The 25,476-nt window shown below is 40.1% G+C and overlaps 1 protein-coding gene across 4 annotated transcripts in view; it reads left to right on the forward strand.

The window, feature by feature from the left end:
• The window catches only part of LOC146964796 (neuropilin-2-like), an 89,041-nt gene extending 69,516 nt beyond the window's left edge, over positions 1-19,525 (forward strand). Inside the window, exons 14-18 of one of the 4 annotated variants that reach the window (XM_085765785.1) lie at positions 1,050-1,318; positions 1,428-1,524; positions 3,028-3,060; positions 15,315-15,374; positions 17,287-19,525. In XM_085765785.1, coding sequence (XP_085621911.1) covers positions 1,050-1,318; positions 1,428-1,524; positions 3,028-3,060; positions 15,315-15,374; positions 17,287-17,612 — 785 coding nt within the window. In that variant the 3' untranslated portion in view covers positions 17,613-19,525. Of the gene's footprint in view, positions 1-1,049; positions 1,319-1,427; positions 1,525-3,027; positions 3,061-9,138; positions 9,967-15,314; positions 15,375-17,286 lie in introns of those variants that run through there. The other 3 variants (XM_085765787.1, XM_085765786.1, XM_085765788.1) reach the window with 3 other exon arrangements.
• Positions 19,526-25,476: the final 5,951 nt, after the last annotated feature.

Raw genomic sequence — 25,476 nt, forward strand, 5'->3', positions numbered from 1 at the left:
TAGATAGATAGATAGATAGATAGATAGATAGATAGATAGATAGATAGATAGATTTGTTTTTTGTTGGTTATTAACCGTTTACTTTGTTTTTCTTAGGTCTCTTCTCTTCTCCATTTCATCCCTGTCTCTCTCTCTCTCTCCCTCTCTCTCTCCTTATGTGGTGTCACACACAGTGTCTGTCTGTCGATAAAAAGACTATTTGCAGCTCCAGCGAAGCTTTAACTCTCTGGCTGTAATAGACAAACTAGACAAACAGCCAAACACAGCAGCAAGCTAATGATTATGGTCCTGTTCAGGGTGGTGAAAATACTAGTGCTGGCCCCTCTCTCTCTCTCTCTCTCTCTCTCTCTCTCTCTCTCTCTCTCTCTCTCTCTCTCTCTCTCTCACTCTCTCTCTCTCGCTGTCATACATATGGCGTGTTCGCTCACTCTTTCACCACCCCCCTTTCTTTGTTTACATCCTTTGCACTCTGCCCATCTTTCTATCTATTCTTTGGTCTGGGAACAATAACAGAGGTGGATAAGATAAAAGCAAAACGATAAAGTGAGGGTGTGTAGAGGAAGCACATACAGGCGCAATGAGATCCACTGCTCACAAGCATTGCCAGCATTGCGACTGTATGATAGCAACAGCACGAGGCGTCAGGATTCAGAGTGATTAGGGCTGTTTCACACAGTTGTGTGTGAAAGTGTGTGTGTACACCTGTGTGTATCCCCAGCCATTAGCAGCCATGATGAAATGGCAGTCTCATTTGCGGTTAAGCCCCGTACCAATGACTGTGGTAATGCCATGTCTAAACAACCGCATCCCACTGCATGACTACATCATACTGTATGCTGAGCCTGGTCCAGTGGCGAGTGGTGAGTCTCCTCTCTGCAGCGGCTCAGGCTCAAATGATAGAATTCATTAAGATGGAATCCATTAAATATGTTTCATGTTTACCTGACCACACTGAAAGGACTAGTAATGCATCAGCTTAAAAGCCACTATGTATCTTAATCTTAATCAATAACAATGATCTAACACCACTTCTCCGTCTCGTTTTCCAGATTTCTCAGGGAACTACCTCCACCTGGATGCAGGCGGTCACACCCAGCGTAAGCGAGCCCGGCTGCTGAGTCCTGAGGTGGGACCGGAGCGAGGCCCGCTCTGCCTGGTCTTCTACTACCAGCTGCAGGGGGAGGCCCAGGGGAGCCTGAGGGTGCTGCTGAAGGACAGCGACCAGGAGGAGACTCTGTTATGGACGCTGAAAGGAGACCAGGGGCCCCACTGGAGGGAGGGTCGCACCATTCTGCCCCAGAGCCCCAAAGAGTATCAGGTAAGTTCTTTAGTCTTTAATACACCATACTGTACCTCTTCTTCAGCTGCTTTGTCCTATAAAAACAGAAGTTTATTTATTCCTGCCTCCTGTCTCTCCTCTCGTCTAGGTGGTGTTTGAAGGATTTTTTGATCACCCGACCAGAGGCCACATCCGAATTGACAACATCCACATGAGCAACAGCATCGAGCTGGAGCAGTGTGCACGTAAGTCCCACAGCCTGTGTGTTTACCTGTCTGAGCGCTTAATGTCAGTGTCAGTCTGTCCCTCTGTCTGATTCCCTCTCTCCTTCACACCAGACTGTTTATGCAGTGTTTTCACCAGAGACCAGATGAGACGGAGAGAAGGGGAGAAAACAGTTTCTCGTTTACACACTTTAAAAAAAAAGAAAAAGAAAAAGGAAAAAAATATATAAAAAAGAAAGTAGGCCACAAACGGCCTTTGGGCATGGATTCTAATCTATCTTTCATTATGTTGCCATCTCTCTATCTCCTACAGTCTTTTCCGGTACCCACTACCCTACCATTCTCTCTCTGTCTGTTTCCCTCTCATTTACTTCTAGCATCCCTGGCATTGTCTTCCACTCAGCCTCTGTCATCAAGCAGCAAAAATGTAGCTGAGAGACTGTCTGACCGACACCAGCACCACTGGTTCTGGTGGTTTCGTCATTATGCAGTTGTCTCATTTTTCTTTTCTTTTTTCTTATTTCCTCGTCCGAGAGGCTGATTTTGGCTTCTCATATAGTTGTGTTAAATACTACACTGATCATCCAATATGAGAGAAACCATTTTTTCTTTTGACTTTAACATCAAATCCACCCTCAATATTTATCTTTTCTTTATGCGATTTTCTCTGAACTCACTGCTGCCACTGTAATACGTGAGCTCTCCTGATTTTTCTTTTCCTTTCACATTCATAATAGATGTCACATCCTCAGGCAAATGATAAACCACAGTAAATTTCAGCCCCTGTTCCAATGACCCTTTACTTACCTCCACCTTTCTTTTCCATTCATATATTTTTCTTCACTTCACCTTGTCCCTGTTTTTTTTTCTTCAGTCCCTCCTTCTATCTTCTTTTTCTGACCTTTCCACTCTGCATGTCTGCTGTTATTGACACCTTGCATCTATCTTTAGTCGAAGAAAAAAAGAGTATTGCAACAAAGACACAATAGGATAAAGTGTAATGACAGGAAAGAGTGTAAGACACAATGACAATGCAAAAAAGAAGAGAGGCAGAGAATGGGAGAAATAAAAGCAACAGAGTCCATTGTGTAAAAATAAATGTCATCCAGGAAGATTTATGATGCTTGAGGCTCCTATGCTAGAGACACTTGTTTCTCCTAAAGAAGGTAACAAGTGCATTTGTAAAAGTAAAAAATCAGTTATGTCATGATATATGATTTGGCATTGTATTTTACATCATTAAGGGCTACTCTGGTATTGAATAAATAGATTGAGTCATAAAAATAAGTCATAGTTAAAGAGACATTACTCATCTACATCTAAGCCTCTCAGTCTGAAACTCCTTTGAGACTGAATCAAACTTTTATCAACAACAGAGATTCATACTGCAGTGGTTCGGTCAGTGCTCCTTTAAGAGCGGCCCTTTCCCGTACCTACTGATATTACAAGCTGCTGCCTAGTCATCCATATCAGTTACTAACCACCATCATTAACATTTCTCCTCTCCTTCTTCTCCTTTTGCAGAGCCTTTCCCTGCCTTAACTCCCGGCATCAGCAGTAAGTTCTACTTCCTGTTCCATTTGTACTTCCTGTGACAACTGTCTGTGCTTCCTGCTTGTTGCTAAGCTCAGCTCACAGCGCTGCACCGGTGTGCCTAACACTTTACCATACAGTTGTAAATTACACAAACAGGGATTACTATACATTTATCTTGGCTGGAGATTCAACTCCTGTGCTGTTATGTTGTTGCTCAACAGATCTAAATATTACCCTTTATATAAAGAGTATGGATTTCTGAAAACAGCGTGCAGGACATCGTTAGGATGTATATTACTGATGGATGACAGTGTCTGGGAGAAAATGACAGTGACTATGCAACTTGATGGAATGGGTCCTTTGCATTGTTCCAGCATGACTCCCTGCATGCTGGGCTGATAACTCTCAGTTATGTAGTTTGTTGTCATGTTTGTTTCTCAGTGAGGAAATTTTATTCTTCACTATAAAGGTGAGATTATTTACTACTACAGCAATATTGGTAGACTGCATCAAGGATGCATCAGGTATACAGGGTATTTCCACAGATATACTGTACATGGTTCAAGTCTTTCACAGGTATGTTAATCCTTGGTGTAATGTTGTACCTATGGAGTGCAGAGAAACCTACAAATTACTGAACAACTACAACAGTGTTCATTTTCAGTTGTTCGTATATTTAACAACATATAAGGTGACATAGGATTGGAGATTTAAACCAACGGGGTTTACCTGCTCAAAGTGAAGCAGTCTCCATCTGTTCTTTTTCTCTAAGCCTCGGTGAAATAAAAGACATTAGCAGGACTTGCTTCCCCAGTCCAACCCTCACTGCTTTCTAATTTTAGAGAGCAGCACAGTCGCTCCTCATCCATTACTCCATCTTGATTTGTTGTCAACAGTAAGCTCTGGCGCTCTGTATTCAGCACCATATAAGGAGCCTCACGTCTTCTGTCTCGTTACTTTTTCTTCTTTCTTTCTTCTACTCTCTTCTACACTTTGCTTTCTTCTGTGCTTCTCTGCTTCCATATCAACTACAGTCTTTTCCTCTGTACTCCTTACCTTTGTTTTCAGATACTCCTCTCCTTCCCTCCCCTCCCTCCTTTCCTATCCTCTCCTCTCCTCTCTCCTCTCCCCTCTTCACAAGTTGCTGATCCCACCTGAATGAAATGCAAAGCTGATCTCCATCCAACTTCCTTTTTTCTCTTTTCTCTTTATCCATGTTTTTTTTCTCCCTCTTTCTCAAACAGGCCAGTCTGAGAGCAGATAAAATAGGGGCTTAGGCAGATTATGCTACTGGAACTCTTGTTTTCAAAGTGTGGGTTGAGACCTAAAACTCTGGCCGCAAGACTGCTTCTGTTTAGAGAGAAAAGAATGGAAAAGCCAAGTCTCAGAGAGTTGGCTTCTCTGAGGCATTGAACCTCTTTAAAGTTGGGGCTAATTTAAATATATATATACCGTATACTGTACAGTACAAACTCCCATTTCGCAACTCAGTATAAAGGAGAGGTGCATCAATATTTTTTACAGTTTGTTTTACAATTGGTGATAATTGGTGATTTGTGTATAATGAATGTAATATTCAGTGTAATAATTTAGTGCACAATAGGTTTATAGAAGTTGTAACTCAAGCACAGGCATAGAAAATCATGTTTCTCAACCTGGGAGTCTGAAGCACAGGAATAACTGCTACATGATTATAGTTGCTGCACTTTTATTCAGTTTGTGTCCATAGCAACCAAATCAAGCAAGTGTTGGTGGTAGGTAGTGAGAAAGCGTATTAAAGTGTACCTGAATTTGTTTGAGTGTGCAGGTTTGTGTGTGTGTGTGTGTGTGTGTTACTTGCGTGAGAGAAGAACAAAATCAATCTTTGACTATTGTCAGATTCTTTTGCAGCACTTTTTGTTTGGTTCAATATAAACATAATTATATCATTCCCAAAAATAGTAAAATAGTAAAAGCCAAGAGCCTCCTGGCTCATACTCTGATTTATTTCAAATATTTGACCTACAGTAGTGCTGGTTGGTGTCTTGGACTTTTGGATCCTGGACACGTATCATATTTTGGCAGCAGTGTCACATTTCTTGAAACCTTCTTTGCTTTCCCCAAAGCCGTAAACACAAAACTCGATAGTCACTACAGCTACTTTCACCAAACCTCTGACTACTCTTGCAAAACCAAACCCACACCTTTTATCTGTGCTCAGAATCAAACTCTGTTCTCAGATCATACACAAGCCAATCAAATCATTCATTACACACTACGTAGAAAAATGGGAAACACAGCACTCACAGCATGGAGCTCCAGAGTGTATAACATAAAAGTAAGATCAAAACCAACAGCAGTGATTTTAGAAGAACTTTGAGCAACCACGTTCTTGCTAATGACAGTAAGAGGATTTGTGTGTATTTATGTTTACACACACATGCACTGTTTACACTTGCATGTATATGAAAAAAGGACATAGTCTATTTACAAATACTCAGATTTCTCCTGAAATAACTGTTCTTGTTCTTGCTCTTCCTGCTCTTTTTTCCTCCTCTACCTCTCCGGCCATTTTCCTCCATTGTTTTTTCAAACTTAAACCTGTGTTTATCATTATGCATCATGAGTGTGTCACAGTGTGCAGTGTGGTTTAGCGGGTGAAGTTGTGTTTAGAGTTTTGCAAATAGGTGATATGAGATCTGTGACTTGTGTCTTACTACTGAGAATTGTTTATGATTTTGTCAAAAGAGTGATTGACTAAATAATGGCTTCAGGCCACTCAGGGTTTGGTTCAGACAATGGAATTCAGTGTTTTAACAATTCAGAAAAACTCTGCGGTGGTTTCATGAGAGTGAACTCATGGTGAAAGATTAAATTGCTCTTTTGGGATGTTGGAATGTGGAACGTGGTGTTTCTATTAAAGATCCACTACATAGTAACAATACTTTTGTTATACATTTATATATTTTAAGTGCCTTTTTATGTAAGGGTGAAGAGGTAACTCTGTGAACAGCAGGTTCCTTTTTAAATCCTCCATCATCCAACATTAACTGTGATGTCTGCAGATGTCCTGTGGGTGAAAATGAGGCTGAAGCTGGGCTTTGAGCGATTAAGGCATGAATTCTAAATTAATGAAAAGAGAAATTAAAGAGTTTTTAAAATTTAAAAATGGGGGAAGTGTGAGGAGGAGGACTGGCTGACTGAGTGAAGACGCCTTAAGTAACTAATTAGGAGCAGCATTAAACTGATGTCTCAGCAGATCTCTTTGCATTTGGAGATTTACTTACCGTATGTCCCACTGATAGCCAGCAGTGATAAAGTGACAGGTGGGGTAAAGTTAAACAAGATATATACTGCCAAATTCCCCTCACTTTCTAATAGCCTATTACAAAATAAACAAAATTGACCAACAAATCTCACAGTTTAGAAGAAATGTGGAAATTTCAAAGGCCTTTCCTAAATTACAGCCTGATATAGTGATCATTCGTTAACAGTACAAAACCAGCTTAACAGTCAGCCATGTGACAATGTGCCACATTTCTTGAGTCTTTGTAACCATGGTAACCAAAGATGCATTTCTTCTTGCACACACAAATGCACTTGATCGTCCAGTGAAAAACATGTCTTCTTGCAGTTTAATGGGAGCAATTCCCAGATTTGAAACCACAAATAAAAAACAGCGAACGTCAGCCGCCTAATGTTCTTTGCCACCAAGATAAGATTAACTATAAAACTATTTCATGTCAACAGAAAAAAATATATAAATTGAATAATCCTCCTTTAATGCTAAAGAAAATATATATTTTTTTATATCATTCATTGTTGTGGTACTGGTTAATAGAACAATATAAACACAGTTTATATTTCCAACACATACACATGAATTTAAAAAGCTTTCATTATTTGTCTCAATTTTACACCCATTTACACACAGCAGGTACTCGTGTTGTTAGAATGAATGGCTTTATGTAGCGAATGTAGCAGTTTAGGGCATGTTTAGGACTTGTGAAACCAAGACTTTGTCCTGTCTGTGAACTCTGGTCATGATGGTTTACTTTGCAGTCACACTTCTTGAGAAACATTCCTCCTTTTCCCCCCTCTTTCTTCCTCAAAAAAGAAAAGTAATGGGCAATATTTTGCAGTCCTGGAAAGTTTTAATCCACTATAAGACTCTCTCTGTACTTAGAGTGCAGCTTTACAATCAAAGCTAATTTTAAACCCTGAAAGAATACATCTGAACTTTTTTTAAGAAGAAAAAACATTATCTGTCTGGTTTCCTTGAGGTTCTGTATCTCTGCACCTCTTCTTCCCCTGTCCTTTCATTATTCTTCTCTATTCTCCATCTAGTTCCTACTCACCCTGGCTGTACCTCGTCTCTCTTTCTTCCTTTCTTTTTTGCTCACATTCTTTCTTTAATTCCCTCCCTTTATTTTCTCTGTCTCTCCCTCTTCCACAACCTCCCTCTCTCTCAGCGGGTTTCTTTCGCAGTCAGTTGACGGAGTATTGAAGTTTCAGACAAACCCTTTAATGCAGGATTAAAGATATCATGGCAGGATTAGCTCACTCCCCTCACTCCTCCCCTTCCCACCCTCTCTCCCCTCACTTTCTACCACCCCTCTCTGTTTCACTACATTCTTTCTTCCAGTAATGCCTTTTCTGTTATCCGTTCTCTTTCTTTCTCCCTGTAATTTCTCTTTCTATCGCCACCTCTTCTTCTTTTGCCACTCGACTCCTTTCAGTGTGATCCTGCCCTGATAAACCCAACTTCGTTCTCTGAAATACGACCACTTAACACTCCCCGACCCTTTGTCGCAATCAGCCACTGCATAATCAAGGCTTTGCATTCTCTGATCGATTGTGAATGCATGGCATGAGCCTTTGCGTGTCAATGTGCAGCTAATGCTTGTGACGTTTGCATCATGAGCAGAAAAGTAAAAGTGACTTAGTGTTCGTCGAAACACTGAGGCAGTGACTTAAATGTGGAAGCTGCTGTTTTAGCCTGCTGTTGATCTTACATGTCAGCCTATATATGTCTACCAGCAAGGCAATAACTTCAATTCACTGCTCCAGTTATTGATCAGCCTTTAATTACTTTTGCTAGGACTGTCAAGCTTTCCATTCTCACACATCCTTTATAAGGTTTATGGTAATAATGGCATCAGGTTTATTAAAACTTAAATCTTTTTTTAAAACAATGGATCCCTGAAATTTGAGAAAGGTAAATATACTGTAACTAGGTTTTCTATTTAATGACGTGGCCATCAGCTTTGCTTACTGCCAACTTTTGCTCTGTCCCAGGCTATAAGTTCACCTGCATTGATAATTTATGGAACAGAATTGTTCTTGTAGGCTATTGCTTTCTATAGATGGACTTAGTGGTAAGAGTGTATGATAAAGGCAATGTAACATTAAGGCAGTTACTCATTGTGGTTTAAACATTACACATTATAGAGCATTATAACTCTATTGTAATACTTGACCTTATAAGCCATTATAAAATGCTCTATGATGTGTTATGCTTATTGTTATAAAGCCTATGATAATTTATGAGTGTTTATAATGATAGTTATACACGTTTATAAGCCAATTATAACACATTATAACTATATTTATAATGCAGTATTGATATGGGCATTGTCAGCGAGTTGCTAACAATTATAAGGTATTATAATACCTGACCTTATAAGTCATGATAAAATGCTATATAGTGTCTTTTGATTATTGTTATAAAGCATTATGATCATTTAGTGTTTATAACTATAGTTATACAGTGCTATAACTGCATTATAATTCATTATAAGTATGGTTATAATGTGTTATAGAGATAGGCGTCAAATAAAGTGTTAGCAACTTACCACTGTAGGAACAGCGCTAGTTAGCTTGAAATGCTAACAGTAGCAGTATTTGCCTAACATTTTTTGTTCTTGGTAGAGGCTGTAACAGTAGACAAAATTACACTTTAGTGTATGGAGAAATCCAAAGCTTGACAGACCTGCTGTGCCTAATTATGCTTATGGGAGGTGTTGAGTAAATTATCCAATCAACAGTTCCAATGCAGTCTGCATGCCTGCCTCGCTCGTCGACTGAGCCAATCAGTAAATGTGTCCTCCTGCCCTCCAGGGGGTGCCATGTCTGGGATGGAGCCCACAGTAGACACAGTGGTGGCACAGCCCGTCCCTGCCTACTGGTACTATCTGTTGGCGGGAGCCGGCGCCATCTTGCTGCTGGTCACTGTTACCGTGGTGGTGATACTGTGCTGCCATCGGTACCACTGGACACCCAAGAAGACCAGCAGTAGCCACCATCAGCATTCAGTGATGTACCACAACAACCAACATCCAAATCAGCAAGTTCAGCAAAACTGCTACCAGAACCAAAACCTCACTTACAATCTGATCCACAGTCCCAACCAAAACCACCTATACCCAGGCACAGGGCCCAGTCTCGAACCCATGCTCACCATCAGACTGGAGAAAGATGACAACCATGATTCCCAGTGTTGAAACAACTGGACAATATGAATGAGAGAGAATGCTTTACTCAAAAAAAACAAAACAAAAAAAAAACGTGATCAAGTGTTATGAAAACTCCCTGAAATGAATGATCAGCAGAGGCATTCAGCATAATTGCTACTCTTCACTGATGAGATTCTCCACTGAGAGGACGTTACAATACTAGTTCCTGTTGCATATAACTGATCTCACTGGCCGACCAGGATGCACTTTTGCTAAACTTTCCTGTCTGCTGGAACTGGTATGACGTAAGAAGTCCTGACATTGAACTGTATGAACATCCCTCGGCGGGGAGAGCAGGTGAAAGAACATTGATCCTGGTGGCTAATAAAAGCCTGAGAACAACAACATAGTGCAGCTTTTTCGCCAGCACGCACTGGCTCCTACAGTTGCACCACAATTTGAATATGAGAGAGAATAACAACAAAATTAGACTGACAAATAGACTGTGGATAAGACCTGTACGGGCAGTGTACAATGTCAGTGTTGTTAGTTTATTTTCCTGAACAGGATGAGTCTGTCTGCCCTGCTCTGGTCTGTAGCTCGGACACTCCAAATACCCTGTCTGACGGTGAAGGGATTTACACACAGGTACATGGAGGGAGAGAAGACACAATGTGTGCTGCATGAAAAGAGGAGGCTATTTCTTTGGGACTGAATGAAGCTGCAGTTTATTTGTTCGCTAGCCTTTGAGAGGCCCGGGAGTGACAGAGAAAGATTAAGAGCAGAAAAGGGGAGAGGTAAAGGAAGAATTAGTGCTGCCTATCCAGCCATGGCTGATCGACAGCTAGACACCCAAAGTGTGTTGCTCCTTTGGTCTGCGAACAAGGGATCAGGGCTGTGCTGTTCTCCGGCTGGTTTACACAAGGGAAAGATAGGATGAGACGAGCTAAATCACATCCTGCACACCTAGAAACAAACACACACTGCATCGAGGCTAAAACACACACACACACACACACACACACAAACATGCACGGACACCTCAAGACTTTACAAGTCCCACGTGTTACCTTGAGTGCATTTTTCATCACATCTTGATATGCCTTTTTAAAAAAGAAACAAAAGAAAAACGTGCTTTAAAATATTACCTCCTCACCTCCAGACCAAGGTCGTGCCTCAGTGTCAAATAAGAGTATGAATTGACTCTATACAGTTTGTTGCCTGGATCTCATGGATAACTCAATGCCTGTGTCTGTAAATGTTCAAACTAAACATCTTAGTATGTCCTGCATTCATCATATCTGAAGGTGCAGTTATGTTTTCCTTCTGGTCTGTGCAAGTAAGAAAAAATACAAAAAAACAAACAAAAAAAAAGAAACTTTAAAATATTTCATTTATGGACATACTTCATTGTTAGTGTGTTATCCTGGACTACATGTCCAGATTTTTTTCTTGGCAAATTGGCCTGGTAACCTGAAAGATTGTGAATTTGGCTACCACCAGTTTTGCATCTATTTAACAGGTGAGACCAAACGTGCTGTGACAACAAGCAGCTTTTTATAAAATAGCTGATCCAAGCTCACTGCTCAGTTCTTCTGATCATGTCATTCACCTGATCTGTTTGAGGACAGACTGATACCAGTGCGGCACGACTGTCAGACTACTTTTTTTTCTTTTTTTCTTTTTTTTTAAATTTAACTTTTGTATCACCTGGTCACATTCGTATATGTTGACATCCATCAGTGCATATTCCTTTTTGTCGATACAGGATTTAAGATTGTGTGAAAATTTACTTGAGTGCAACACGATGCACTTTTGATTGAGTTGTGTTACGCATTATTTTGCAATGCAATGTTGAGAGTGACATTAGCACTTTTCTTCTTAATATTCATTTATTGAAGGTTGGTTGGTTGATGATTTATTTCATGTACTGTGAATTTTTAAAAAACAAGTCAGGTCGTGTAGTGGTGGTGAATTAAATAGCATTTTCTTTGTAATCACAACATACAATAAGCCTATCTATGAGCTTTTTATGTATAATAGTTATACAATGTTTATTTTTATACATAGCGATTATTGCATAAGGCAACAATTATGTTGTTTGTGTTCACTGAGATGATCTTAACAGGTTTCTTGACTTTCATTTGGTGTTGCATCCTCAAGTTGAAGCCATTTTGTCCTTCATTCAAAGCATCCAGTTTAATTCATAGAGGGGCACAAGACTGAAGCAAATCCATGTGTTAATACATGTGACAACAATGATTAAAAAAAAGAAAAGAAAATGAATGTGCTTGGGTTTGGATGGAGAAGTCAAGTATCAGCTTCTGTTGAGATCCATGCCTGTGAAATTGGATGTACATCTTTGGTACTTGTTTTTTGGACTTCTCTGTGTTGTGTGCTACCCCCCTACATCATTTTGTTCATGCCCAAATCCCCCTTCCTTTTTTTTTCTCTTTTCTTTTTTTTATCAAACCCGCTTGTTCCTATTCTACTCCTTCCCCTCATCGCAAATCCTCCCAGTAAAAAAACACAGGAGAGAAAATGAGAGGCAGAGATGGAATAGAGCAAAATCTCTCAGAGGAGAAGGGCCCATTAAGCAAGCCCCCTTTCCCTCCAAAGAATGCGCCCAGAGATGGAGTGAGATGAAAGAAGTGAAAAAAACTGTTCTCTATACTTTCTAAAGATAGTTTTTTTTCCTTTACTCCAAGAGGAAGGCTACCAGGGAGGCAGGTTGGGGTTTGGACTGAAGGAGGGAGAGAATTGAAGGAGGAGGGCAGGTTGTTTCAAACACAAAAGCAGATAAAAGGAGTCTTTTGGCAGAATAGACTGTGAGATGTGATACACATTATATGCTCTGCACACACTCACATGCACAATCTAACAAACACAAAGCCTTGTTAGCAAAAGCAAAGACTCCACCATACCATCAGATCCAGCAGTTTAGATCATAGTTTCTCTCCTTTTCTATATTCCCCATACTGGCTTTTTTCATTATATTTTATCTCATAAAATTCTGTTTTGTGCTTTAGTCAACATGCACTTAAGTTTCTTTTTTGTGCTGCATATCCATTTTCTGCCTCCCCATCCCCCCTCACTTCCATTTCAATCGACTTGCTTGTGATTTACACATTATATGACTCATTCTAGCAGCCCTGCGCTGTAGCCTAATCAATGTGGGTCCGAAATTCAAATAGAGGAATGATATACGACTGTATTTATGTTGTGCTACCAGTGCACTTTTCTTTTTCATTCTCTCTCCCTCTATCAAACTTTTTGCAAGATTTGGAAAATGTGCTGGCATCTTTTCATGCAGCACTTTTAAATCAACTTTCCCTCATTCCCGCTCCCTTCTCCATCATAGACTACTTTGAAGCCCTTTAATATTTCTAATTAGTTAATGGAGCTGATTGCATTCATAAAACCCTGCAGTAAGCATTTCTAGCCCTCAGACCATCTCTGTTTTTTTCTCTCTTTCCTCCTCCTCCTCTGTTTCCTCTGAGAAATATTACAAGTGAAAGCACTCTAACAGGTCCTTGGGCCCCCACTAGAACTGCATATGGTGCCAAAGAGCCATCCACATCTTCGCCTGAATGAAAAAGCCCCCTTTTTTATTCTTCTCTTTACTAATTGGAGAGTGGAGATAAAAATGGGGCCACAGGGAGTTTTAATCTCCTTTCAGATCCGTGTGATGATTCTTCTCAGGATCCTAGCCTGAGGGCTTTAAGCCAGGATCATTAGAAAGTGTTCAACACTCCTCCAAACAGTGTCCGAGCATCCCTCATTTCTTATCCTGCAACTTCCCCCTATCTCTCCGTCAGTGATTTAATGTTTTGTTGGAGGCAGTGGTGATTTCAGTTGGTCTGTTGCAGAGGAGAATTTACAGTCTGGATGGTCTGTTGTGAGACAGAGGAGAAGACTGATGAGGTGCCTTCGAGTGTGAGTGTAGAAGATCACATTTCAGAGCTCCATAGTGTTATAATTCATAGTGTGACTATAGGGATCAAGCATATTTAGCTTTGTAGGAGGTGTTGCAGTGTCACAGCTGATTCTGGTTCAGAGTAAGATTACGTGACAAACTTAAAGACATGTTCAAACTCTCCAAGCTTGCATGTTTTGATACATCTGTCTTCTTGCCTGTATTTCACACAAGCACAGCCTCATGAGTTTTTGACAAATCTACTTTAATGATGTCATTTTTATCAAATTAATCAGTGATGTTGTTATTGCTCTTTGATTTCTTGGTCTAATAATTGAGTTTTTTTTTAATAGAAAGAGTTTCCTTGATGTAAATCTGTAAAAGACTGATTATTCTGAAATGTGGCCTCAGCCAGGGATGGAGTTGAGTTTGCTTTATTTCAAACTGTGACTAGTTTAGACTCATTCAGAGTGAATGAAACCAGCCTTGAGGTGATAAAAGTGCTCAACTGTTCATCCCGGGCTTCAGCCACATCACTGTTTTATTTAATCTTGTGCACTTTCTCTGCCTGTGTAAAGCAAAGACCTCGACTTAATGATTGTCTTTTTGACTCTGGATTTCACAACCTCACACTTCGAGCAAATAAAACGTGGAGATACAGAGAAACAATGTGACAAAGCCAATAGAGGGGTTGGACTCGCAATCAAATAATTCAACTTCAATTCAAAGTAATTTCAACAACTGAACACTTTGCACTCCATTTAACATAGGATTTGTTGGTTGCTGTAATGTTTGAATTGAATTTAAATTGTGTCACTTTGGTTTGTTTACTTTCTCACTGGGTTTGGAGGACAATTTTGGGTCAATTCTAAACAATCGAAACTTGATTTTGTGACTTTTTTCTAATTTCAAGGAAATTGCTTCATATTTAATCCATGTGCAAATATATTTTTGTCACAGATGGTAGGTGTCATTTAAAAGGTATTAGATTTACAGATTGAAGAGTACTAGAAGTTTGTAAATGCTGTTTATAGATGGGATAATATGAAGATGCCACATGTTGAAATTGTCTCATAGAAAAATGACCTCACCTAACTGAGGAAATGAGGCTCTGTATCTTTTTTCATATCTACTAAATTAGTTTTCCACCTCTTATCTTTTGAATATCTATTACGGTTTCACTTCATAATGCGTTTTTGGTTCCTTTGCCCCCGCAATAAATGGTTATCAGCTGCCCAGATATTGCTCTGTTTTTTCTGGGGATTGTAATAGCAATTTCCTTGAATAAAACTGAATTGAAGCAGGATTGAGCCTCCAGACCCTTCAAAGCCTTGCACTGCGGCCTGCCTCAGAAATATTAAGTGATATTTTAGCTTGTTGAATTTCATGGTCTCGGAGTAAAAAGAAAATATATTGTGGAGAATGTGAAGGTAATAAAAGTAATATTTTTCTATGAAATCATTTTGTGTGAGCGTGTGTGGATTTTTTTTTCACAGTTCAGTTTCTCATGCTCTCTCTCTCTCTTTTTCTCTCTTTCCTATCTTTCAGCTCATTCTCTCAATCTCTTGACTCTGTTTTCATTTCTAAGCAAATAAAAAAGAGCATTGATGCTTATCACATAATGAAACTTGCTGGCTTTATGCAGGTAGTCTGGGTGAAATGTTTAGTTATTTTCCCTCGACAGGTCGAGCACAGAACAAAACGGGTTACAAAAAATCTCTTGTCTGATCTCTTCAGAAAGTTTAAACAAGATCAGTCACTCTTTAAGCCGTTTGTGCAGTTTGATTTCCATCTGCAAATGTAGCTGCTGTGCTGACAACATAAGAGATGGAGTGATGCTATCACAACATGATGTGGACTCTAGAGTAGCTCCAGCTTGACTGGATGGTTGAGATTAATACGGTTATTCTCTGTCTTTTTAACAGACCCCAGGCCAATGGATTTCGGAAAAGATCCCGTTTTCAACAAGCATCCTATTGATGGAGGTGAGCTTCTCCTCACCTCTCCTCTCCTCTCCTCTCCTCTCCTCTCCTCTCCTCTCCTCTCCTCTCCTCTCCTCTCCTCTCCTCTCCTCTCCTCTCCTCTCCTCTCCTCTCCTCTCCTCTCCTCTCCTCTCCTCTTCTCTTCTCTTCTCTTCTCTTCTCTTCTCTTCTCTTCTCTTCTCTTCTCTTCTCTTCTCTTCTCTTCTCTTCAGCCTAAGGCTATACTGGCTGTTTTACAAGTCTCTCTCAAAGAATAGTGAAATTGCTCTTTAAGCTGGGGCATGCCAGTGGCTACACATTTCACTCGTGACTCCATAGGAAAAAAAGCCTGTGGCGACAGTGACAACAATCGTGTGCGAGTGTGCAGAGTGAGGGGAAGAGAGTGAGAAGTGTGTGTCTGTGTGTGCATTTGGGCATGTTGGTGAGCATTTCCTCTCCTCCTCTTTCATGTTCCATGGCAGACAAATTGAGACAGACAGCTTCCTCCTGGGCACCTAGAAAAACATCTGTCTGTAACAATCATGGTTTACTTCCCGGGCGTGTGTCTCTGTGCGTGCATGTACCCATGTGTGTATGGGTGTGTGTCCACATGCACGTGTTGCTATCCCTTGTTTCTCCCAGCCTCTTGACAGATACAAGAGGAGTACTCAGCCTTTACCTCACTAAACAAGACTGTTTACTGTCTGTTTACTGCTTTGCTGTCAATGTTTGTGTGTGTGTGTGTGTGTGTGTGCGTGTGTGTGCGTGTGCGCATGCGCGTGCGTGTCACTCTCTCTGCGCGTGTGTTGAGTGTGTTCTTCCATAAAGCACTCTAAATGCAGTACTTAATTGTGGATTGGCTTGTTCATGTGTATACATTCATTAAGTGGATTAGCATGACTGCTTCTACTAAGTAGGTGTGCACACTTTAGCACTCACACCACACACACACTAGAGAGCACCTTTAGTGTAATTTATTTTTTTATGCTTCCAACCCTTTTGAAGTCAGTACCAACTGCGCTAACCGTATTAGCCATTCTTGAATATGAGCCATGTTGGACATTTGCCTCAAATACTGTTCAATCAATTTCTTTAAAGTGAGACTATAGGAAAACACATTCATCCTCAAAATGTAAAGTCCATTAGTACAATTACTGCCACAGTGGGACTCTGGTACGACCAGGAGCTAATCGTCAATATGTTACAGTAGCTAACTTTGTAAATGGCACTGCAGACTGTGCTTATAAGACCATTTAACCACATTTTAGTATTTACCAGAACATTGTAATTGTCTCTTATGGCCTCAGAGGAACTAATAAGCAAATAGTTTGAACATACCCAATGCTTTTAGTTCCATAACTTTACAGTAAATCATGTATAATGTATATACTTACTTTATACTAATATGCAACATAATAATACTACTAATATTTAAGTATTATCATTATACGTTCCATGTCGAGGTGAACAACACTCACACATACCAGGCAATGTAGAGTTGACAATCAACAACAACACTCTGTATGTGTTTGGACAAGCTGGAGAACCCACGCAGGAACAGGACGCACCACCATGCCTCCTTTATTGTACTGCTGTTTGGACTTTTGAGGTCAAACCGCACTTCAGGTGTAGCACCCACACAGCAATAAGCGTCACTGATTAAAATGTATGTTGGCAGGGATGGATTTGAAAACTCAAGCAAGTTTCTTGATAATTTAATTATACAGATGTCAGTGGAATTGAATCATGTGGCCTAATGGCAGAAATAGACCCACAAATCTAAATAAGTGCAGTGTGTTTTGCTGGGATGTGATTTGTAGGAAGTAGGTTAATAAATGCAGAACCACTGCTCTGTGGTGGTTTGTGTTTACTTTAACATTTTAATTTTTTTGTCATTTGTAGAAGTGTTTTCTAAACTTTACTCTTTTCCCACCAGAATACATCTTCCCTGGGTGGCCGTCCTCCTTCTCCACCCCCTCCTCTGACATGGACCCTCCATCCGTCACCCTGGTGTCGGAGAAAGACAAGGACAACGCCTGGCTGTACACACTGGATCCCATCCTCCTCACCATCATCGTGATGAGCTCCCTGGGTGTCCTGCTGGGTGCCGTTTGCGCCGGCCTGCTCCTCTACTGCACGTGCTCCTACAGTGGGCTCTCCTCGCGCTCCTCCACGACGCTGGAGAACTACAACTTCGAGCTGTACGACGGGATCAAGCATAAAGTAAAGATAAACCAGCAGAGGTGCTGCTCGGAGGCATGAAGAGACGGAGGAAGAGAACTCTGGAGAGCAATGGGGGAAAGGTGTGTCCCATGATCCCCTGCAGAAAGTCATTTTGTTCTCAGTTTGGACAAAGAAAAAACAGAAAAAAGAAGCACTATCTGTTATCATAATCCCCAGTGCCCCCTAACCAGTATCCTGCTACTTCTCTGCTCTGATGTCTAAAGGGGTAACATTCAACTCAGAGGTTCCCCACCTATTTGTGTGCCAGGGGGACTCGTGATCTGGATCCCCACACATGCTATGAGGCCTAAACTGGGGGAGCAACCGACCCAAGTCTCCCCCTACCTACAGAACCATATCTCCTCTGCCTGCAGGAGAGAGCCTGCTTGATTCTAAAAAGCCTGTGAATGAATGAATGAAGGAATGAATCAATGAATATGAATGACAGACCTACCATAGAATATAACCTACCAGCCACTGGGATGAAGCAGAAAAGGAGACGGACTAGCTCACCCATGAGAATCTGGACATTTGGACCTCAAATGACAGCTCAGTCTGGGGTGAACACGTTGGTGTTGGGATCCTTAACCATCACAGGAATTTGATTAATATTTACCAGTGGCTGGCACTTTTCAGTAGGGCAACGATAGATTTGTCCTCATGAGCTTGAATTTGAATGTTGCCAACAGAGACGGCATGCAGAAATCAAAAAGTCCCAACTTCTAAATGTTCGGGAAGACTTCAGCACCAGTGGACCATTTAATGTGGGTACTTATGACTGAAATCAACACATATCAAGTGAATGCCTAACCCCTCCCCCTCCTAAAGAAGTATAAAAAGATATCGAACCACACACAACTCAAATGAATCTAGATTTCTAAAGGCGAAGAAGGAAAAGAGGATGACAAAAAATGACATTTTTTGATTTTTGTTTGTTTCTGAAAGTTTTAGATATGAGTTCTGTGAGTTTCAAACATCCATTAGCCGGCCATATGGTGCTCGCTCACTCCTTTGTCTGCCCTCGGTCTGCGCTTTGTGAAACCAGTGGCATAGAAGAGTAATGGTGACTGTTTTTGTTCTGTTTTAGACTCGTGTCTGTTTGGAAAAAAAAAAGGTTAAGAAAAGCCAGCTTTAGTTCGTAGCCGCCCTGTAGAGCTCTTATGCCATTTTTAGACTTTCTTTAGCGTTGTGTTGGACTCTATGGTCTTAACTGTTTCTTCAGTCCTTTCCTATTTTGGCACATTTTCCATTACAGATTATCAGTCTTTAAGAGTAGAAGGAAGGTAAAGCAAGATGGAGGACAGAAAATCAGAGGTTTATCTAAATCTAACATGCTGTTATGGAGTCGTGCTTTAGATTCAGTATTCTAGAGTTTGTCTTTGGTATATATCTATATTTTTTTGCTTTTCAGACTGTATGATGCCCAAATGAAGGACAGACACTGTGTGAACAAAATGTCAGTGATTGTTTTATTGCAACCTATGGATTGCCAAAGAGCTGTGTACAGTATGTGCACAGGCGGGGGGGGTCTGAACAAGTGATAAAAGATGCTGGGTGGAGAGCGGACTAAGAGTGATTAATCATCCTGCCTTTTATCCACCACTCTTAATGTCACCCCCTGGACGAATGACGCTCAGAAACAAAGGAGGAAGAATGACTCAAAGAGGAGAACTGTCGACTTTCTTGGACACACAATCGAGCCTTAAGCTAACTACAGTATACGCTGTATCGGAGGACAGCCATCGAGGAGGGCCAGTGCTGCTGGAGAGACTGATGAACAGGAGGAGACACATGCACACACACTCACACACACACAAATAAGGGGACAGAGAGGACATGTTTACATCCAGTAAATGTTTCATTATCACCAAGTAACCTGTTGATGTCTGAACATCACTAACACTATTGGAGTTCATACTGTCATACTTCAAAAACCTGATGAGGTCACTGGAGGTTTAATGTGGACGTTCTTTCCAGTATGATATTTCTCCCCAAAAATACCTGATGTCAACTGAAACAATATAGGTAGAAATGTAAAGGTATCCTGCAGAGTTTTTGACCACTGTGAAGCATTGTCTTTGTATCACCTGCACACGCACAAGCATGCAGCAACATGGTTTCACCCTCTGACTAACAGTTGGTACAGTCCATGTGCAAAGAAATATGATTTTCAGTGACATAATTTAACATTTACAATAACTGTATTGTCTGCAAAGCTACAAAGGAGGAGTAAAATACCAATTATGATTATACGTTTAAGAACAATTAAGATTATATTATGTTTATATATACATATATTTATAAATATAAGATATATTCTATTAATATAATATTAGTGCAATTTGGCAAACATGAATGTAACCATAATCTCTAATTATTAAGAACAATGCTTTACAAACTTTTAATGAGAGAAAATGTACAAGAAAACTCAACAGGGTATCTTTCATGTCTTCCCGTATGCGTTCTATCTTTTCTAAGTAAAATTGGCAAAAACGTCACGTTAAACACATCCAAAACCTTTTTTGTTGTTTTCCCTGCAATAGCCAAATGTGTAAATGTTAGCATCATTTTATGGTTATGTTTAGACTAGACTAAAATCTATTTGTGAAGTTCAGCCTTCTTCACATACCCGGCCATCCATCCTGACCCCCACACTGACTTCTGCTTGCACAGTATTTAGTATTCATGCCACACTACTTCCTTCATTAGAAGTAGATGTTGCTAGTAAACACAAATGACAGTTGCTAATTAGCTGTACACGAGCAGAATTCATGGGAGAAATTTGCATTATGGGTCCAATTTGCCAACACGACAACATAAAACATGGCAACAGGCAGTAATTACTGTATTTGTTATCCTTGTATTTGACAGAACGTGTCCAAAGTTATAGATGTTTGTGGCTCGTTATTCATTCAGATGTGGTCAGGAGCATTTAACATGTCGACACAGTAAATCAAAGTTCATGGACGGGTCGAATCTGGTTCATCTATACAACCGTAGTATGGCAAACAGGCAGGTGACTCTGTGCATGTAAACATATCCAATGAGGCAGACAGCTGAACGATGGGAGGAACAGACAGACAGACACAGACTGCTAATGAGACTACAGGAGACATAACACATTGTCAGGCAGACAGGTAGAGGACGAGACAGACACAGTCACAACACAGGGGGAAGTACCCGGGTCAAGTTGTTGTCCTCCAGAGGGGGTAAATGGAAGGAGCAAAGGAAGCACAGGGGGTAGTAGGGAGTCAAACATGCCACAGTTGTTGTATTTTTGCCTGGAGCTCCTCTTCTTTCTTTTTGTCTTTCTCTCATCTCTCCTCTTTGAAGACCATGCATGCATGTAGCCAGGAGACCTACTGAGATGAAATGAACAAAGAAAATAAGGGGATTATAGACGAGAGTTGAAAGATGGTCAGAGAAGGAGAGACAGAGGGAGGGAAACAATGGAGAGAGAGATGGAGGGTGTTCTGTCCATCCTTGAGTCATTGGACTGTTTTCCAAGTGCCTTGGAGCTCCCTTATAGTGTCTCTCTATCTCTCTCGCTCACCCTCTATCTCTCCCTGCTGCTGCCGTTCTCCGACTCTTTGTTTTCTCTCTCACAAAAACACACATGCTCTCACAATCACACACATAATAAAAACACCATACACCCGCACACACAACTACTGTCTCCCTCTCTCTCTCTCTCTTCTGCTTGACTTTAACTCTTTCCTTCTGGAAGTCCAGATAGTATTACCTCTTCTGTCTCGATGGATACACACACATACACACACACAAACATAAACATGCACGACTGACAGACAGACACACACCAATGCACCCTACATTAAGACATAACTACGGCACTGGCCAGATAACTCAAACTGTTGTTTGTAGACTTTGTACAGAAGAATTTCTTTTTTAATGTTATTATTATTTAATAAAGGCTAAATAACAAGTGATCTGGGTGTCTGTGTTCATTTCATTCATTAAAAGAGGGAAAAGCTACTTGTGGACCAGGTAATAAAAATAAAATGATGATTTAGTGGTTAAAGATCTGATTTTTGCAGACCATAACATCTTATTTTAAAACCAAAGATTAATGTTATTTCTCTGACAGCAAATGCTCCCTCCTTCTTTCCAGGTGTCTGAGAGTTGTCCTGGTGTTGGTGACCATGAGAGGCCAGAGCATGATGATCAAGGAACAGGCTCTCGAGCCGTGAAAAGCTTGTTCCTAATTAACTCGTACCCATGAAAACACACACACCACAGCGTCCAGGCCTGGTGGAGATTAACTAGAAGATCACAATAGGAAATTTGTCGCCCACTCAACTAATTGATATTAAACATGTGAGGGTATCGATGGAACACATACTGTATTATGACTTCCTGAGATAACTAGCTTACTGCTAGAGATGGCAATGTGTATTAAGTGTGTGTATGGTATGTACTGTACCAACACATTGAAGTCAGTATGACAGTAGTAGCCAATGTGAAACCACAGTAAGAACAACTCCACTTCAGTGATTTTTTTCCCTTACCAAAGGCCAAATAATTGACTGCCCCAAATCTCTGACCATCTGCTCCACTTTACACTGTTTCTTAATTGGCTTTAACTGTACACTAAAATGCTAAAGTTTGGTTATAGCCCTCTAATTAGAGTCAGTGATCTCGCTGCATCAGCATTTCTTCACCTCTTTCTTCTTCCTTTTCTCATCACTCCTGGCCTCATTTATGCTTTGCTTCTTCATCTCACTGTTACTGCTCTCCTCAGGAGACTGACCCGGTTCTCACGCTTCCTTTGACATAACATCAGACAATTATACGCACAGATGTGTGCGCATGCAAGAACACAAGCATCAAAATTTCTGCATGCACACAAAGTGAATGCAGTATAACACATACATGTACACACACTTCAGGCAGGTCTCTTGTGGTCGCTCTTTGCTGAGAGTGTAACCTACTAACACAGATTTTAACTTGCTTCTCAGTAGCATAAATCACTGATCCCACACACACAAACACACACACACTCTCACACATTCAGAGTTTGAATAAAAAGTATCCAAAAAATAAAAATCCTAGAGAAAATGATTATTGTTATCGTTTTGAAGTATTTTCAACAAATAATACATGCTCAAGTCACTTGCAAAAGACAAATAATAGCAGTAATTACAAGTTATTGATTTTATTGTATTTTGTACTTTAGACAATTGTAAGAAAAAATATTTTGAAAACATGATGAGCAGCTTTGATGAGTCTGTGCTGGTGGATTACTGTACCCATCTGCTTTATCACTCTTCCTCTTTCAGCTCCTACACTCATTCTTTTTTCCATTCCTCATTTTTTTTTCTTTTACAATACACACACACACACACACACACACACACACACACACACACTCAGCTCCCACATAAACCAACAGGCAGCCGCTTATAAATATGGTAAGTCTGGTATTTATGGGAAGGCAGTAATACTCAGCAGTAGTTGGACAAAGTCTCTGTTGGACAAAGCTGTGCCAGATGTAGAGGCTTGTTTTAGAGTGTGCACGTGTGCATGATGGTGCGTGCGTGCGTGCGTGCGTGCGTGCGTGTATTCAGAATCCATATACATACAAGGGAATATCAATCATCTCCCAGTACACAATGAACAAGAGACAACTCTTAACAATGAGCCAACGGCTAAAACCCCAGAACCTGTAACAGCATTACACACGGAGCTACTCTATTACAGACCATTATTCCTAATCTAATGTCAATTACAAACATTAATTTGCATAATGTGTGTCACCACACCAGCAATAAACCCAATCTAATATGTAAAATCACTGCATTAAATACTTAAACATTTGATGTCCCACCCGACATTTGGAGGGAGACTGTCCTCTCATGAAAAATGTCCCTGTGCGTCGTTTGTGTAAGCAGCTTATTACGACCCATAGTTATATTTTATTGTGAGGTGATCTCTAAGTGTTGTGTGAGACAGCATCAGCTACCCATGTACCTCAGTAGCAACACAGATAAAATATTGTGTCTTCAGCTCAGACAGGTTGTAATCTCCCCTGTGTGACATTCTGGACTCCTTGTTTCCAATTTTATTTTGAACATATCTCACCTGGTGGTTCATGCTTGATTTTGCTTCCTGCTGTGAGGCCTCCATTCGCTATCCCATCAGCCCCTTCCATTAGTTGCACAAATAAGGAGAAAGCTCTGAATATTTCTTTTTATTATTATTATTTGTAAAACAAAGGCTAGACTGTTTATATGGCCTAGTGTTTCTTGGAAGCAGTGGTGTCTAGAGATGCATTTTTGTAGCCACACATCATTGAAGTTCATCTCTTGATGCTGTGGACCTCGTCTCTCTACTTGGCAGCACTGGGACAGCTGTTTGCTGTTTGTCTTGGTATCTTAGTGTATTCCAGCTGTTTCTGCCGGTTTGTCTCATCTGTCACTGTCTCACGTTGGTGGAGGAGGCATTAATTAATAGTTAATTAATTGCAGTGAAACTCTCGTGTCTGGCAGGAGGTTTTTTTTTCTTCAAATCTCTGCATCCCTGTACACAATGGAATTGAGCTTCGAAATAATGACCTGTAGTTTTGAAAAATAATGAGAGAGTGAAAGAAATGAGGAGGTAGACAATATTTTTTACAATTCTTTTCATAATGATTTATATGGCAATGGTATCTGTTTGATGCTTTGAAGACTGCATCTGATCTGCTCTGTTCCTTTGTAATTTGATTACATCTGTTCTAATGAAGGAACAACAATTGCTGGAAAAAAAAAAAAGAAAAAGCATAAAAATCAACCTCATCCTGTAAAAAAACATTCACATTCACAAACACATCCAGTTAAAACCAAAATGCAGATAGTGACATAGATCATTTTTGGGTAAAACAGAAAGATGCAGATGATAGAATCTGTGCACACCCCTGAGGATATGGCTTCATTTCTTCTCTCCGTCATTGTTTCTTGTTTGTAACATTTTCCATCCAACTTGCAGCACTTTAAATTATTGTTTTTCATTGCAAACAATATGGTCAATTATTTTCTAATTTCCTCAAACTGATATATTTTAATTATTTAAATATCTGCAAGGATGGAACTGAAAAGCATTTTTAGAATAATGAGCTACAAATTGAATTTGCATGCTCTATAGTTTCTTACTGCATCATATTTTTTAATTTGGAGGACCTAAAGTGAGCTAAGTGCAAAATGTCTTGTCTTTTACTGACTGTATAAAATCCATTATGTTTTCTTGTTTGTTTGTTTTATGGATCTTCCTCCACCTAGGTGAGTGTCTAAGTGAGAGAGCACATCCATGGTCTTGGCAGCTTCCAGCACCCTGCTCTCCTAATGTCCCGAACTCACTGGCTGCATGCTGCTAAATCAAATTATATTTCATCGGACAAAAGCTTTTTTTCACACTCCACCAGTACAAATAAGATTGTTGTAAATCTAATCACAGCATAAGGTTTATTGCTTTCTGATTTCTGGGTTTTCACTTGTTTGGCTGTTTGCCAGGTGCAGGGATATGTCCCTGAATGTCTGCCAAATTAAAAAGTTACTCAAAGCCTGAGAAGCTCACCTGAAAAACTCAATTGTTTTGTATAATTAACTTTTTAATTTAGGTTTCTCTCCATTTTCTTTTTCATCCATCATGACTTTTTGTCATTTATTGTTCCTCATTCCTCTTTTCTTTTGTTACTTTATTCAATTTCTTTTACAAGCAGCTTTTCAATCACCTCGAACGTCTCATCTTCTTCACCTCATCCCTTCATTGCTCGCTCCTTTTATGAAACATTTTATCATCAGTGTCTTCTTTGACTTCTTCTTCTTTCTTTCTTTTTTTTCAACCCTCTTGATTCATTTGTAAATCATTTCATCTGCTGCGATTACAGCCAGCACATTCTGTTATGATG

Source organism: Trachurus japonicus, chromosome 21, assembly GCF_045865225.1.
Source record: "Trachurus japonicus isolate A0001 chromosome 21, Traja_1.0".
NCBI classification, from domain to species: domain Eukaryota; kingdom Metazoa; phylum Chordata; class Actinopteri; order Carangiformes; family Carangidae; genus Trachurus; species Trachurus japonicus.